Below are 15,005 nucleotides of genomic sequence, written 5' to 3'. Positions count from 1 at the left end.
GCAAATGCATTCAGTAAATAGGTCAACAGAGGTCAAAAGGTCACGGAATTTGACCCCTGCCTAAAATCATGCCCCTTCTCAGAAAATTCATCACCCATACCATTCCAAAGGGAATTTCTCAGCAAAAATGGGTTCAAATGGAAGCCAATAGGTACCCAAGTTGATTATAAGTTTGAAAATGTGGATGCTCTTTTTTCTTAAGCCATGGTACACAACGGTTTTGGACCCATTTTTTAACATGGCTGTTTTTCCACCAAAATGCATGCAAAATTGCACAAACCCAATCAAAGTCTAATTTCGTCACTTCAAACAATCCAATTTTGACAAATTTGGTATCAAAATATTTGTATTGATGATTCTTCCCCTTTGTTTTAACAAAATATGTTTGTTTTTCTTTTCAGGTATTGGCTATAAATGTACCATGGAACGTAGAAAAAGGAGGAAGGTGGATGATGGTTCAGGCGAGGAGACGGGAGTCTGCATCATCCATGCAAAAGATCCGAAATCGGATGAGTTCACGTTCATCAAGGATACTAAGGATCCAACAGAACGCTTCAAAAAGATCCTATCGGTGACTAGCAGAGACTGTTGCAGCCTTTCGGATCTCCATATCGGATGAATGACATTTGCGCACAGATACCAGAGGTATGTGAAGATAACCATGGGTATTATCATGCATGCTACACACGATTTACAGCGAATCTTCAGCGTCTCAAAGAGGTTCCTGCAGATGAGCAACTATCAACCAACCAGCCATTCGAGGGAGCCCAGGAGGTCATCCATTGACAAAGACAAAACTGTTTTCAATCCGTACTGTTTGTTCTTTAATAAACAAGGAAGGAAGAAAGTAAAAGTGAAAGGATTGTGGACAACTGAAGACACGAAGGTCTTCGAGCGTGGGGGAGGTGAAACTGTCATTAAATTGGCTGAGAAAAAGGAAGACTGTGACCTTCTCGGGAGAATTTCTGGCTTCGATCTCTTTGCCTGCGAGGCCAAATATCATCTGCCATGCCGCAGAAACAATGTCAATTGTCTTGCGATCCCCCTTGTCTGAACAACGAAAATGTCCTGCAACAAGCAGCCCTGGAGAAAGCACACCGAGATGCTTTTGCAAATGTGTGTTCAGTGATCAACGAAAATGTACTTGCCCGGAGAGTTGTTCAACTGAGTGAGTTGCGTGAAATTTACATTTCACACCTCAATGAAACACCCTTTCCAAATCCAAGCTATTGGGGTGAAAAGCTGAAGTCAAACCAAGAAAAACAGAAGGATTACCAGGGACTTCAGGGATTTTGTCATATTGGGGCAGATTGTCGATTCAGTTCTTACTTGGTGTTCAACCTGAAAATGGACATTAGGGAAGCGATAAAGTCAAGTTACCAACTTGGACAGAACGAAAATATCAGAGGTTGCCGATGTCCTGAGGAATGAAATCATAAGCAGATTTAAGGATGTTGGCGAAATGCCATGGCCACTAACTGTAAATGATCTGAATTCTACTCCTCCTGTTCTCCCTCAGTTGTTGGAGAAGTTTCTCACCAATGTTCTTTCTGGAGAAAAAACACCGTGTAGGACAGGCCGCTTAGTCAACTCTGTCGGTCAGGACGTATGCCGTGCTGCTACCGATGGCAAATGAAAGTTGCCGAAACATGTTCTTGGAATGGCCCAAAGACGCATGTTCCGCAGTGCCGAGCTGATAGTAATCTAAACCGTCTCGGACATTGTGAGAACTACTCATTTCTCCTAGAACTTGAGACAGCACTAGCAGTCGCAGTGGACAGTACTTCGAGCTTACTGCCTCTCAATATCGTATGAAATCCATCCTGCCCCTTTGTGTGTCATTCAGACTTTGACCGTTTTGTCAACGAACTGTGTGGGGCTGGGAGTGTCTATCAATCCCATGGGGTCATGCTGAAGGATGTCACACCAGTTCAAGGTGAATAGAGAGATGTCACACCTCTTGTATAGAGCAATACAAGATGCTATGAAGATCACATCATCATGATCGGAACATTCCATCTCGCCTGTGGGTACTTAAAATGTTGGGGAAAAAGATGGATGGGACTGATTTTGCCGACATTCTTCTGGAAGCTGGTCTAATATCATCTGGATCCCTGAGTGGAGTTACATCTTTAAAGAACTACTCCCAGTCACTCAATTGTCACAAGGTTCTGATGGAAGCCCGAGAGAGACTGATACTGGGCCGATTGTTGGAAAAGCAGGGAGAAGAGGTGCCTTTTTGGAAGTTGTCGCAATCTTCCAGGGACCCAACCGAGAGCCTTGCCAAGTCCCCCAATAAGGTAACTGAAGATGCTGCGCCGAGTGATTAGAACATTCGTTCATACATTGAGGAGTACATGCAGTTTTGTGAAAACATTCGCTCAGGTTAGCACGGGAAGACCGCGGTACTCTGGATGACATATATCGATCACGTGTGGCTGATGCTGTCCCTTCTACAGGCTAAGACTAACAATTTCACAGTGTACGCACAATGTCTTGGTATCATGCCTGACCTATTCTTCAGCTTCGGGGGACAAAACTATGCCTGATACGAAACATACTTTTCAATACGGTAACAATGAACATTCACACCCTGATGCAGTAGAGCTGTTAAGAAGAGGGGCCATCAGCGTTGCGAGGTCCTTTGTCCTTGGTTGTCGGTGTGCCATCGACAAAACCATCGAAGAGACCTTCATGAAACATGCCAAATCAAAAGGTGGCAGTGGCTCAACTAGAGCGGGTTTGAGTGGTCTTCAAACCAGTAACAGCGCCTACCAACGATGGACCAAATCAGCAAAGGAATGAGCAAAATTCCTCCAGGCTACCTACTGTCTGGCAGACATGTTTGATGAGGAGGACATTGGCATCAGACATCGTGATGTTCGGGCAGCAGAAATACGACGTAGAGAAAAGCAGGTGCAAGGGCAATTGAAGCAATCAAATACTTCAACAACTCCTTCAGCGTTCACGATACTGAAAATCTGTACAACATTTCATCCGGTTCCCCAGCATCAGGAGAAGTTGAGAAGGATGCTCTGCGTGCAGAGGCTGCTGGTAAGCAAGCAAAGTCGGACTTCATTGAGAATAGACTGATGAAGAAGGATGGGTTATTCGAGCCAATCAAACGCTTCAACTTGAATACTATGGCAAGCATGCACACGTGCGTTAAGCTCTCAACCTCACAGAACAAAACCATCGAGTACAAGCAGCAAGGAAACATCACGTTCCAGCGACGAGTGAAGTCACAAACACAGACTGATCATAAGCTTGATCTTGAAAAGTTGCCAATTGCTGTTTAAAAAATGCACCAACTGGAAAAATTAAGAATGGTCATTTGGAGGTCCCCATCCCACCATCTGATGAGTTTACCTCTCAAACCTTTTGTACTCGAGATGTAATAGAAATCTCTGTTAGCTACCCGATGAGTTGAGGCCCCCAAAAATGGTAGATTCAGACCAAGCTCTGGCAAGCTGACAGAGGGCTGAACAAGATGGCATGCCACCATCTTGGTAAGACTCATTTTGGTTTTTCCTGATCAGCACCCCCTAAATTATCTTCACAAGGAGTGTTTAAATGAACCCAAACACCCAGTTTTCATTCATTCACCACCTTGGAGCGCCTTCAGTATGCATGCAAAGTTTGTGGCTGCTCAGTTTCATGATTTTGGATTGATGGAGACGGACAGATGGACACACACAGACATTGACATTTATTATTATCGATTTTATTTTTTACAGGGGTTGACCTGACATCAAAAGTTTTATTGAAAACAAATGCAGAATATTGAAAGTCCATCAACCAAGCAGAAAGGAAATTATTGTAACGAGCTTTCAGGGAAAAGTAAAACATGAACTCAAGCTTTGTCTTCATTCAGGACCTTTGGTGGAAAGGTGTATGCTGGAGAATATCCTGAACAAGTCTTTCTTCCATTTTGTCTCTTGAAAGGGACTGAGAACAATCTCTCGAAGAAGACGGTTTCCTGCAGGATTAACAATGTCGAATGAGTGCAAGTCCATTACTGTTTCAATCAAAGAATGGAAATGAAAAATAATAACTTGAAACATTTTCATTTCGCAACCTCATTTCATACGACACCCATTCAAATCTAGTTTGACAAAACTTCACAATCAACACACTTTCCCGATTGATCCATTTGGCTTTAATCGCCAATTATGGAAATGAGTTCATGCTGACTCACCAGTATACCTTGATAACAAGATGGCGTTTGAACCGCAATGATACTTGGACCCGAAGTTGGCCTTTGAATCAGTGAAGGATATCAGGAGCAAGTTGTTGCAATGTACTACCCACACTTTCCATTCTTTCCTCCCTTATCAAGCATTTGATTCGCTGATAAACCATCAGGAAGGCTTCCAAATATAATTGTTACCTCTGCCATCATAGGTCGGTGGAGGTGATGTGTTCACCCCGATCTGTCTGTTTGGCTGTTTGTTTGCTTGCGAGCAGGATATCTCAAAAGGTTGTGGACGAATTTGGACAAAGTGATGAGATGTTCGGTGAAGATCCGGATCTGGGAATTTTTGAATTTTCAAAGTGATTTTTCACTGTTGAGTGATCGATCAAAAATGATAGATAGCATGATATCTCAAAAAGTTGTGGATGGACTTTGGGGGATGAGTTGGGTCGGTGAAAGAAGAAGACTATTACATTTTGGAGGAACAGATCCAGATGCAAGATACAAAATCAGTGGAATCTTCTTCTTCTTTCGGCTTTCCCCCGTAAGGGGTCGCCACAGCGGAATATCCGTCTCCATTTCGCTCTATCCTCCACATCTTCCATTGACACTCCAACTACCCGCATGTATCTCTCTCTCTCTCTCTCTCTCTCTCTCTATCTCTATCTCTATCTCTATCTCTATCTCTATCTCTATCTCTATCTCTATCTCTCTCTCTCTCTCTCTCTCTCTCTCTCTCTCTCTCTCTCTCTCTCTCTCTCGATATCTATCTCTCGATCTCTCTCGATATATATCTCTCTCGATATATATCTCTATCGACATATATCTCTCTAGATATATATCTCTCTCGATATATCTCCCTCTCTCTCTCTCTCTCTCTCTCTCTCTCTCTCTCTCTCTCTCTCTCTCTCTCTCTCTCTCTCTCTCTCTCTCTCTCTCTCTCTCTCTCTCTCTCTCTCTCTCGATATATCTCTCGATATATCTCTCGATATATCTCTCGATCTCTCGATATATCTCTCGATCTCTCTCGATATATCTCTCGATCTCTCTCGATATATCTCTCGATCTCTCTCGATATATCTCTCGATCTCTCTCTCTCTCTCTCTCTCTCTCTCTCTCTCTCTCTCTATCTCTCTATCTCTCTATCTCTCTATCTCTCTATCTCTCTATCTCTCTATCTCTCTATCTCTCTATCTCTCTATCTCTCTATCTCTCTATCTCTCTCTCTCTCTCTCTCTCTCTCTCTCTCTCTCTCTCTCTCTCTCTCTCTCTCTCTCTCTCTCTCTCTCGATATATCTCTCTCGATATCTCTCTCTCGATATCTCTCTCTCGATATCTCTCTCTCGATATCTCTCTCTCGATATCTCTCTCTCGATATCTCTCTCTCGATATCTCTCTCTCGATATCTCTCTCTCGATATCTCTCTCTCGATATCTCTCTCTCGATATCTCTCTCTCGATATCTCTCTCTCGATATCTCTCTCTCGATATCTCTCTCTCGATATCTCTCTCTCGATATCTCTCTCTCGATCTCTCTCTCTCGATCTCTCTCTCTCGATCTCTCTCTCTATATCTCTCTATATCTCTCTATATCTCTCTATATCTCTCTATATCTCTCTATCTCTATCTCGATATCTCTCTATCTCTATCTCGATATCTCTCTCTCTCCCTCGATATATATATCTCTCTCTCTCCCTCGATATATATCTCTCTCTCTCTCTCTCTGTGTCTGTGTGTGGGAAGGCAGATTGAGGAGAGGGGGAAGCAGCGTGAGGGGAGGGGAAGGCAGCGCGATGGGAGGAGAACACAGCACGAGGGGAGGGGAAGGGAGCGCAGTGCGAGTGGAGGGGAAGGCAGCGCGATGTGAGGGGAACACAGCACAAGGGGAGGGGAAGGAAGCGAGAGGGGAGGGTAGGGGAATGCACCAGGAGGAGAGGGGAGCGCGAGGGGCGGGGAACGCAGCATGAAGGGAGGGGAAGCCAACGCGAGGGGAGGGGAACGCAGTACGAGGGGAGGGGAATGCAGCATGAGGGGAGGGGTACGCAGCGCGAGGGGATGGAAAGGCAGCGTGAGGTTAAGGGAACGCAGCGTGAGGGTAAGGGAACGCAGCGAGAGGGGAGGGGAATGCAGCGCGGGGAGGGGAAGAAGGTGCGCAGGGAGGGGAAGGCAACGTGAGGGGAAGGCAGCGTGAGGGGAGAGGAAGAAGGCACGAGGGAATTGGAAGGCAGCGTGAGGGGAGGTGAACGCAGCGCGAGGGGAGAGGAAGAAGGCACGAGGGAATTGGAAGGCAACGTGAGGGGAGGTGAACGCAGCGCGAGGGGAGAGGAAGAAGGCACGAGGGAATTGGAAGGCAACGTGAGGGGAGGTGAACGCAGCGCGAGGAGGGGAAGGAGCGAGGGGAGGGGAAGAAGGCGCGAGGGGAGGAGAAGAAGGCGCGAGGGAATTGGAAGGCAGCGTGAGGGGAGGTGAACGCAGCGAGGGGAGGGGAAGAAGGCGCGAGGGGAGGCGAAGAAGGCGCGAGGGAAATGGAAGGCAGCGTGAGGGGAGGTGAACGCAGCGCGAGGGGATGGGAAGGAGTGAGGGGAGGGGAAGGCAGCGCGAGTGGAGGGGAAGAAAGCACAAGGGAATTGGAAGGCAGTGTGAGGCGAGGGGAAGGGAGCGCGAGGGGAGGGGACCGCAACACGAGAAGAGGAGAACGCAGCGCGAGGGGAGGGGAAGAAGGCGCGAGGGGATGAAAAGAAGGCCACCAGAGGGGAAGGGAGCGCAGTGCGAATGGAGGGGAAGGCAGCACGTTGTGAGGGGAATGCAGCACGAGAGGAAGGGAAGGCAGCGAGAGGGGAGGGGAATGCAGCGCGAGCGAAGGGGAACACAGAATGAGGGGAGGGGAAGAAGGCGCGAGGGAAGCGAAGGCAGTGCGAGGGGAGGGTCATGCAGCGCGAGGAGGGGAAGGGAGCGAGAAGGGAGGGGAAGAAGGTGCGAGGGGAGGGAAGAACACACGAGGGAATTGGAAGGCAGTGTGAGCGGAGGGGAACGCAGCGCGAGGAGAGAGGAACGCAGTGCGAGGGGAGGGGGAAAAGGCGGGGGGGAGGGGAAGAAGGTGTGAGGGGAAGGGAAGGCAGCGTGAGTGGAGGTGAACGCAGTGCGAGGAGGGGAGGTGAAGGCGGGAGGGGAGGGGAAGAAGGCGCGAGGGGAGTGAAGAAGGCGCGCGGGGATGGGAAGGCAGCGCGAGTCGAGGGGAAGAAAGTACAAGGAAATTGGAAGGCAGTGTGAGGGGAGGGGAACGCAGCGCGAGCGGAGGGGAACGCAGCGCGAGGAGAGGGGAACGCAGCACGAGGAGAGGGGAAGGCAGCGCGAGGGGATGGGAAGGCAGCGCGAGGGGATGGGAAGGCAGCGCGAGTGGAGGGGAAGAAAGCACGAGGGAATTGGAAGGCAGCACGAGGAGAGGGGAACGCAGCACGAGGAGAGGGGAACGCAGCACGAGGAGAGGGGAACGCAGCACGAGGAGAGGGGAACGCATCACGAGGAGAGGGGAACGCAGCACGAGGAGAGGGGAACGCAGCGCGAGGAGAGCGGAACGCAGTGCGAGGGGAGGGGAGCGGAAGTTGCAAGGGGAGGGGAATAAGGTGCGAGGGGAGGAGGAAGAAGGCGGGAGGTGGGGGAAGAAGGCGGGAGGGGGGGAAGAGGGCGGGAGGGGGGGAAGAAGGCGCGCGGGGAGGGGAAGGGAACGTGAGGGGAGGGGAAGAAGGTGGTGGGGGAGGGGAAGAAGGTGGGAGGGGAGGGGAAGAAGGCGCGAGGGAATTGGAAAGAGTGTGAGGAGAGGGGAACCCAACACGAGGGAGAGGGAACGCAGCGCGAGGGGAGGGAAGAAGGCGGGAGGGGGGAAGAGGGCGCGCAGGGAGGGGAAGGGAACGTGAGGGGAGGGGAAGAAGGTGGTGGGGGAGGGGAAGAAGGTGGGAGGGGAGGGAGGAACAAAGCGCGAGCGGAGGGAAAGCAGCTTGAGGAGTGGGGGACGCAGCGTGAGGGGAGGAGATGGCAGCGCGTGGGAAGAGGGATGCACCAGGAGGAGAGGGGAGCGCGAGCGGAGGGGAACGCAGCATGAAGGGAGGGGAAGGCAACGCGAGGGGAGGGGAATGCAGCATGAGGGGAGGGGAACGTAGCACGAGGGGATGGAAAGGCAGCATGAGGGGAAGGGAACGCAGCGAGAGGAGATGGGAACGCAGCCGAGGTGAGGGGAATGCTGCGTGAGGGGAGGGGAAGAAGGCGCAAGGGGGGGAGGCAGCATGAGGGGAGGGGAAGGCAGTGCAATGGGAGGGGAATGCACCAGGAGGGGAACACAGCGTGAAGGGAGGGGAAGGCAATGCGAGGGGAAAGGAAGGCAGCACAATGGGAGGGGAATGCACCAGGAGGCGAGGGGAGGGGAACGCAGCGTGAAGGAAGGGGAACGAAGCGCGAGGGGAGAGGAAGAAGGCACGAGGGAATTGGAAGGCAACGTGAGGGGAGGTGAACGCAGCGCGAGGAGGGGAAGAAGGTGCGAGGGAATTGGAAGGCAGTGTGAGGAGAGGGGAACGCAGTGCGAGGGGAGGGGAATAAGGCGGGAGGGGAGGGGGAAGAAGGCTCGAATGGAGGGGAAGAAAGCAGAGGGGGGAAGAAGGCTCGAATGGAGGGGAAGAAAGCAGAGGGGAGGGGAAAGCAATGCGAGGGGAGGGGAAGGCCGCAAGAGGGGAGGGGAAAGCAGCTTGAGGAGAGGGGGAAGCAGCGTGAGGGGAGGGGAAGGCAGCGCGAGGGAAGGGGAACGCAGCACGAGGAGAGGGGAACATAGCACGAGGGGAGGGGAAAACAGCACGAGGGGAGGGGAAGGCAGCGCGAGGGGAGGGGAAGGCCACGAGAGGGGAAGGGAGCACAGCGCGAGGGGAGGGGAACGCAGCGCGAGGAGAGGGGAACGCAGCACGAGGAGAGGGGAACGCAGCGCGAGGAGAGGGGAAGGCAGCGCGAGGGGATGGGAAGGCAGCGCGATGTGAGGGGAATGCACCAGGAGGAGAGGGGAGCGCGAGGGGAGGGGAACGCAGCATGAAGGGAGGGGAAGGCAACGCGAGGGGAGGGGAACGCAGTGCGAGGGCAGAGGAATGCAGCATGAGGGGAGGGGTACGCAGCGCGAGGGGATGGAAAGGCAGCGTGAGGGTAAGAGAACGCAGCGAGAGGGGAGGGGAACGCATCACAAGGTGAGGGAATGCTGCGCGGGGAGGGGAAGAAGGTGGGAGGGGAAGAAGGCGCGAGGGGAGGGGAAGAAGGCGCGAGGGGAGGGGAAGGCAGCGCAATGGGAGTGGCACGCACCAGGAGGTGAGGGGAAGGGGAACGCAGCGTGTTGGGAGGGGAAGGCAACGCGAGGGGAAGGGAAGACAGCGCGCTGGGAGGGGAAGGCAGTGTGAGGGGAGGGGAACGAAGCACGAGGGGAGAGGAAGAAGGCACGAGGGAATTGGAGGGGAAGGTGAGGGGAGGTGAACGGGGCGAGAGGGGGGGAGGAAGGAGCGAGGGGAGGGGAAGAAGGCGCGAGGGGAGGGGAAGAAGGGGCGAGGGAATTGGAAGGCAGCGTGAGGGGAGATGAACGCAGCGCGAGGGGATGGGAAGAAGGCGCGAGGGGAGGGGAAGAAGGTGCGAGGGGAGGAGAAGAAGGCGCGAGGGAATTGGAAGGCAGCGTGAGGGGAGGTGAACGCAGCGCGAGGGGATGGTGAAGAAGGCGCGAGGGGAGGGGAAAGCAATGCGAGGGGAGGGGAAGGCCGCAAGAGGGAAGGGGAAGGCAACTTGAGGAGAGGGGGAAGCAGCGTGAGGGGAGGGGAAGGCAGCGCGATGGGAGGGGAAGGCAGCGCGATGGGAGGGGAACGCAGCACGATGGGGGGACGCAGGACGAGGGGAGGGGAAGGCTGCGAGAGGGGAAGGGAGCGCAGTGCGAGTGGAGGGGAAGGCAGCGCGATGTGAGGGGAACACAGCACGAGGGGAGGGGAAGGAAGTGAGAGGGGAGGGGAAGGCAGCGCGAGGGAAGGGGAATGCACTAGGAGGAGAGTGGAGCGCGAGGAGAGGGGAGCGCGAGGGGAGGGGAACGCAGCATGAGGGGAGGGGAGGTAACGCGAGGGGAGGGGAATGCAGCATGAGGGGAGGGGAACGCAGCACGAGGGGATGGAAAGGCAGCGTGAGGGGAAGGGAACGCAGCGAGAGGGGAGGGGAATGCAGCACGAGGTGAGGGGAATGCAGCGTGAGCGGAGGGTAAGAAGGCGCGAGGGGAGGGGAAGAAGGCGCAAGGGGTGGGAAGGCAGCGTGAGGGGAGGGGAAGAAGGCGCGAGGGGAGCGGAAGAAGGCGCGAGGGGAGAGGAAGAGGGCACGAGGGGAGGCGAATAAGGCGCGAGGGGAGGAGAAGAAGGCGCGAGGGAATTGGAAGGCCGCGTGGGGGGAGGTGAACGCAGCGCGGGGGGATGGGAAGAAGGCGCGAGGGGAGGAGAAGAAGGCGGGAGGGAATTGGAAGGCAGCGTGAAGGGAGGTGAACGCAGCGTGAGGGGATGGAAAGAAAGCGCGAGGGGAGGGGAAGACGGAGTGAGGGGAGGGAAGAAGGCGCGCGGGGAGGGAAGGCAGCGCGAGTGGAGGGGAAGAAAGCACAAGGGAATTGGAAGGCAGTGTGAGGCGAGGGGAAGAAATCGCGAGGGGAGGGGCAGGAAGCACGAGGGGAAGAGAAGGCAGCATGAGGGGAAGGCAGGGCAGCATGAGGCGAGGGGAACGCAGCATGAGGGGAGGGGACCACAACACGAGAAGAGGGGAACGCAGCGCGAGGAGAGGGAACGCAGCGCGAGGAGAGGGGAACGCAGCGCGAGGGGTGGGGAAGAAGGCGTGAGGGGAGGGGAAGAAGGTGCGAGGGGAGGGGAAGAAGGCGCGAGGGGAGGGGAAGAAGGTGCGAGGGAATTGGAAGGCAGCGTGAGGGGAGGTGAACGCAGCGCGAGGAGGGGGAGAAGGAGCGAGGGGAGGGGAAGAAGGCGCGAGGGGAGGGGAAGAAGGCGCGAGGGGAGGGGAAGAAGGCGCGAGGGGAGGGGAAGAAGGCGCGCGGGGAGGGGAAGGCAGCGCGAGGGGATGGGAAGGCAGCGCGAGTAGAGGGGAAGAAAGTACAAGGAAATTGGAAGGCAGTGTGAGGGGAGGGGAACGCAGCGCGAGGAGAGGGGAACGCAGCACGAGGAGAGGGGAACACAGCGCGAGGAGAGGGGAATGCAGCGTGTGGGGAGGGGAAGAAGGCGGGAGGGGAGGCGAAGAAGGCGCGAGGGGATGGGAAGGCAGCGCGAGTGGAGGGGAAGAAAGCACGAGGGAATTGGAAGGCAGTGTGAGGGGAGAGGAAGAAGGCTCGAGGGGAGGGGAAGAAATCGCGTGGGGAGGGGAAGGGAGCGCGAGGGGAAGAGAAGGCAGCGTGAGGGGAGGGGAACGCAGCACGAGGGGAGGGGACTGCAACACAAGGAGAGGGGAACGCAGCACGAGGAGAGGGGAACGCAGCGCGAGGGGAGGGGAAGAAGGCGCGAGGGAATTGGAAGGCAGTGTGAGGAGAGGGGAATGCAGTGCGAGGGGAGGGGAATAAGGCGGGAGGGGAGGGGGAAGAAGGCTCGAGGGGAGGGGAAGAAAGCCAAGGGGAGGGGAAAGCAATGCGAGGGGAGGGGAAGGCCACAAGAGGGGAGGGGAAGGCAGCTTGAGGAGAGGGGGAAGCAGGGTGAGGGGAGGGGAAGGCAGCGCGATGTGAGGGGAACACAGCACAAGGGGAGGGAAGGCAGCGCGAGGGTAGGGGAATGCACCAGGAGGAGAGGGGAGCGCGAGGGGAGGGGAACGCAGCATGAAGGGAGGGGAAGGCAACGCAAGGGGAGGGGAAGGCAACGCGAGGGGAGGGGAACGCAGTGCGAGGGGAGGGGAATGCAGCATGAGGGGAGGGGAAGCAGCGCGAGGGGAGGGGAAGCAGCGCGATGGGAGGGGAAGAAATCGCGAGGGGAGGGGAAGGCAGCGCGATGGGAGGGGAACGTAGCGTGAGGGGAAGGGAAGGCCGCGGGAGGGGAGGCATGCAGCGCGAGGGGAGGGGGAAGAAGGTGGGATGGGAAGAAGGCGCGAAGGGAGGAAAAGAAGGCGCGAGGTGAGGGGAACGCAGCGCGCATGCGAGGGGAAGGCAGCACGAGGGGAGGGATGCAGCGTGAGGGGAGGGATGCAGCACGAGGGGAGGGGAAGAAGGCAGGAGGGGAAGGCAGCGTGAGGGGAGGGGAACGGAGCGTGAGGGAGGGGAACGCGGCGCAAGGGAGGAGAAGGCAGCGAGAGGCAAGGGGAAGGCAGCGCGAGGGGAGGGAAAGGCAGCGCGATGGGAGGGGGAGGGGAAGGCAGTGTGAAGGGACCGGAAGGCAGTGCGAGGTGAGGGGATGCAGCTCGAGGGAAAGGGAAGGCAGCATGAGTGGAGGGGAAGGCAACGCGAGGGGGAGGCAGCATGAGGGGAGGGAATGCAGCATGATGGGAGGTGAAGGCAGCGCGAGGGGAGGAGGATGCAGCTCGAGGGGAGGGGAAGGCAGCGAGAGGGGAGGGGAAGGCAGCGAGAGGGGAGGGGAAGAAGTTGGGAGGGGAAGGGAAGAAGGTGGGAGGGGAGGGGAAGAAGGCGCGAGGGGAGGGAAAGAAGGCGCGAGGAGAGGGGAATGCAGTGCATATGGGAGGGGAAGGCAGCAAGAGGGGAGGCAGATGTCGCCTGAAGGGAAGGGAACGCAGCGTGAGGGGAGGGGAACACAGCGCGAGGGGATGGGAAGGCAGCGAGAGGGGCGGGGAACGCAGCGCAATGGGAGGGGAACCCAGCACGAGGTGAGGGAAACGCAGCGCGAGGGGAGGGAAAGGGAAGGCGGCACGAGGGGAGGGGAAGGCAGCGTGAGGGGAGGGGGATGCAGCTCGAGGGGAGGGGAAGGCAGCGAGAAGGGAGGGGAAGGCATCTTGAGGGGAGGGGAAGAAGATGGGAGGGGAGGGGAAGAAGATGGGAGGGGAGGGGAGGAAGATGGGAGGGGAGGGGAAGAAGGCGCGAGGGGAGGGAAAGAAGGCGCGAGGTGAGGAGAAGGCAGCGTGAGGAGAGGGGAACGCAGTGCACAGGGGAGGGTAAGGCAGCGCGAGGGGAGGGGAACCCAGCACGAGGGGAGGGAAACGCAGCACGAGGGGAGGGGAGGGGAACCAGCGCAAGGAGGAGAACGCAGTGCTATGGAAGGGGAACGCAGCGCGATGGGAGGCAAACGCAACTGATACAGAGGAGGTTTTATCACGTGTGCTTGCTGGTGTTGAAGAACTCCACATTGCCAGTTTCCACAACACGACACAACGCAAAACAGACATCTCCATCTTCCACAGGTCATCTCCAATTACGAAGAACAGAGTTGATTAAACAGACATTACATTAAATTAACTTTCTCCACCTCTACCCTCCTTCAACCACCATGAATGAACAATGCCTTAAGGAAGAGTTGTTTTCCCTCACCAGTTTGGAACAGCTTTTACATGATGTCCCCTCCTCTGAAACTTGTTCTTGATTTGGGAGCATCTTTGTGACAGTGTTTGGCACAGAGGAACCTGCAATGTACAAAGAGGGTTCATCAAATATCCTTGAAGTTATCGAGTAACAATTCAAGATGTCACCACTGCAAGTTCACCATCAATAAATTAGTAATTTCAACATCAATTTCTGGAACCAATGTTTGCTTTACCAGAAGGTGTTTATAAAATATCAAAACAAATGGTTTACTTTGTCAGAAATGAAGCCTCTGATGGGGCTGGCAGGATGGGTGAGTCGTACATACACTCACCTCTTGGCCATCTCACCTGCATTTGAATCTTGACCCAGATATAAACAGTTCTCAGGGAACTACCCAACTGAGTTCAGGAAAGAAAAATGGATGTTTGGATTCATTTCAACAACCCTTTTGAAGATCACCAATGGCCTTATTCAATTGTCCTTTATCAAGGATTCATCCTTGGTCAGTCCACTGTCCCTCGCTGGGGTCTTGATTCGCCATTTTATTTGACCTGCTCAACGATGCTTTGACTTTGAACAGGCTGCAACGGTTTCTCAACGACAAAGCGCTCAATTGTTTTTCACTTTCCTCACTCAGAAAATCAAATGTCTTATCATCACACCTTCAAATCGCTGTCTGCATCACTTTTGTAAATGCCATAGTTTTAAAGTTAGGATCTTGGATCGATGTTATGCATAAAATGATGATATATTCCATGATATACTCTCACGGACTAATTGAGTGGATAATCAAAATGTGATTTTCATGAAATGATATGATTTTGGGTTTGAGGATTGGATCACGTGGACTAAATAACGATCTAAATTTGGAGTGAACTCTCAAAATGTTACAACAGAAGTGATGCTTGGGGTTTTGTGGGTGTGTTCCATCATCGATCAGCTTGCTGTCACTTGCCAATCCAGTTGTACCTTTTCAACAATTTTGTTGGAGTGCTTGCTTGAGTGCTTGAGCTACTTGGAGAGCGCTTTGCAAGCTTCGTTCTCTCCAAGCTTCCATGGCGATACCGTGGCTCGGTTCTCTGTAGGAACATCCCCAGAGTGAGGAAGGCAAAACAAATCAGAGGATGCGAGTGAAGAAAGCAACAGGACAAGTGAAGTGAGTTTGAGAGAATTGAAAAATGTTTTCAGTGGTGACAAAGCAATGAATCCCCACACCACGGCAGGATGGTTCGAGAGGTACACACACACTCTCCAAGCTGTTTCGCCTGGGTTTGAATTCCGACTCAGCTATAAACTGTCATCCCAACATTTC

The 15,005-nt window shown here is 54.5% G+C and overlaps 1 protein-coding gene and 1 long non-coding RNA gene across 6 annotated transcripts in view; one reads left to right on the top strand and one right to left on the bottom strand.

Moving 5' to 3' along the window:
• Positions 1 to 3,578, top strand: part of LOC147033874 (uncharacterized) — a 40,664-nt gene extending 37,086 nt beyond the window's left edge. The window contains exon 5 of the long non-coding RNA XR_015055764.1: positions 402 to 3,578. This is a non-coding gene — a long non-coding RNA (uncharacterized LOC147033874). The remainder of the gene's footprint in view (positions 1 to 401) is intronic.
• A 144-nt stretch (positions 3,579 to 3,722) lies between these two features.
• LOC147033873 (uncharacterized) overlaps positions 3,723 to 15,005 on the bottom strand; it is a 31,109-nt gene continuing 19,826 nt past the window's right edge. For 2 of the 5 annotated variants that reach the window (XM_085872087.1, XM_085872084.1), the window contains 3 exons: positions 14,663 to 14,772; positions 13,700 to 13,791; positions 3,723 to 3,979 (listed from right to left, as the gene is read on the bottom strand). Coding sequence is in view for 2 of the 5 variants with exons in the window: in XM_085872089.1 (XP_085728215.1) it covers positions 3,854 to 3,979 (126 nt within the window). In the remaining 3 variants the exon portion in view is untranslated. Of the gene's footprint in view, positions 3,980 to 13,699; positions 14,773 to 15,005 lie in introns of all 5 variants that reach the window. The other 3 variants (XM_085872093.1, XM_085872089.1, XM_085872083.1) reach the window with 2 other exon arrangements.

Source organism: Eptatretus burgeri, chromosome 1 (genome assembly GCF_056783735.1).
Source record: "Eptatretus burgeri isolate ZD-2024b chromosome 1, Ebu_testis_v1, whole genome shotgun sequence".
Classification (NCBI taxonomy): domain Eukaryota; kingdom Metazoa; phylum Chordata; class Myxini; order Myxiniformes; family Myxinidae; genus Eptatretus; species Eptatretus burgeri.
The sequence above is the reverse complement of the archived record's forward strand: the minus strand, read 5'-3'. Positions and strand labels throughout refer to the sequence as shown.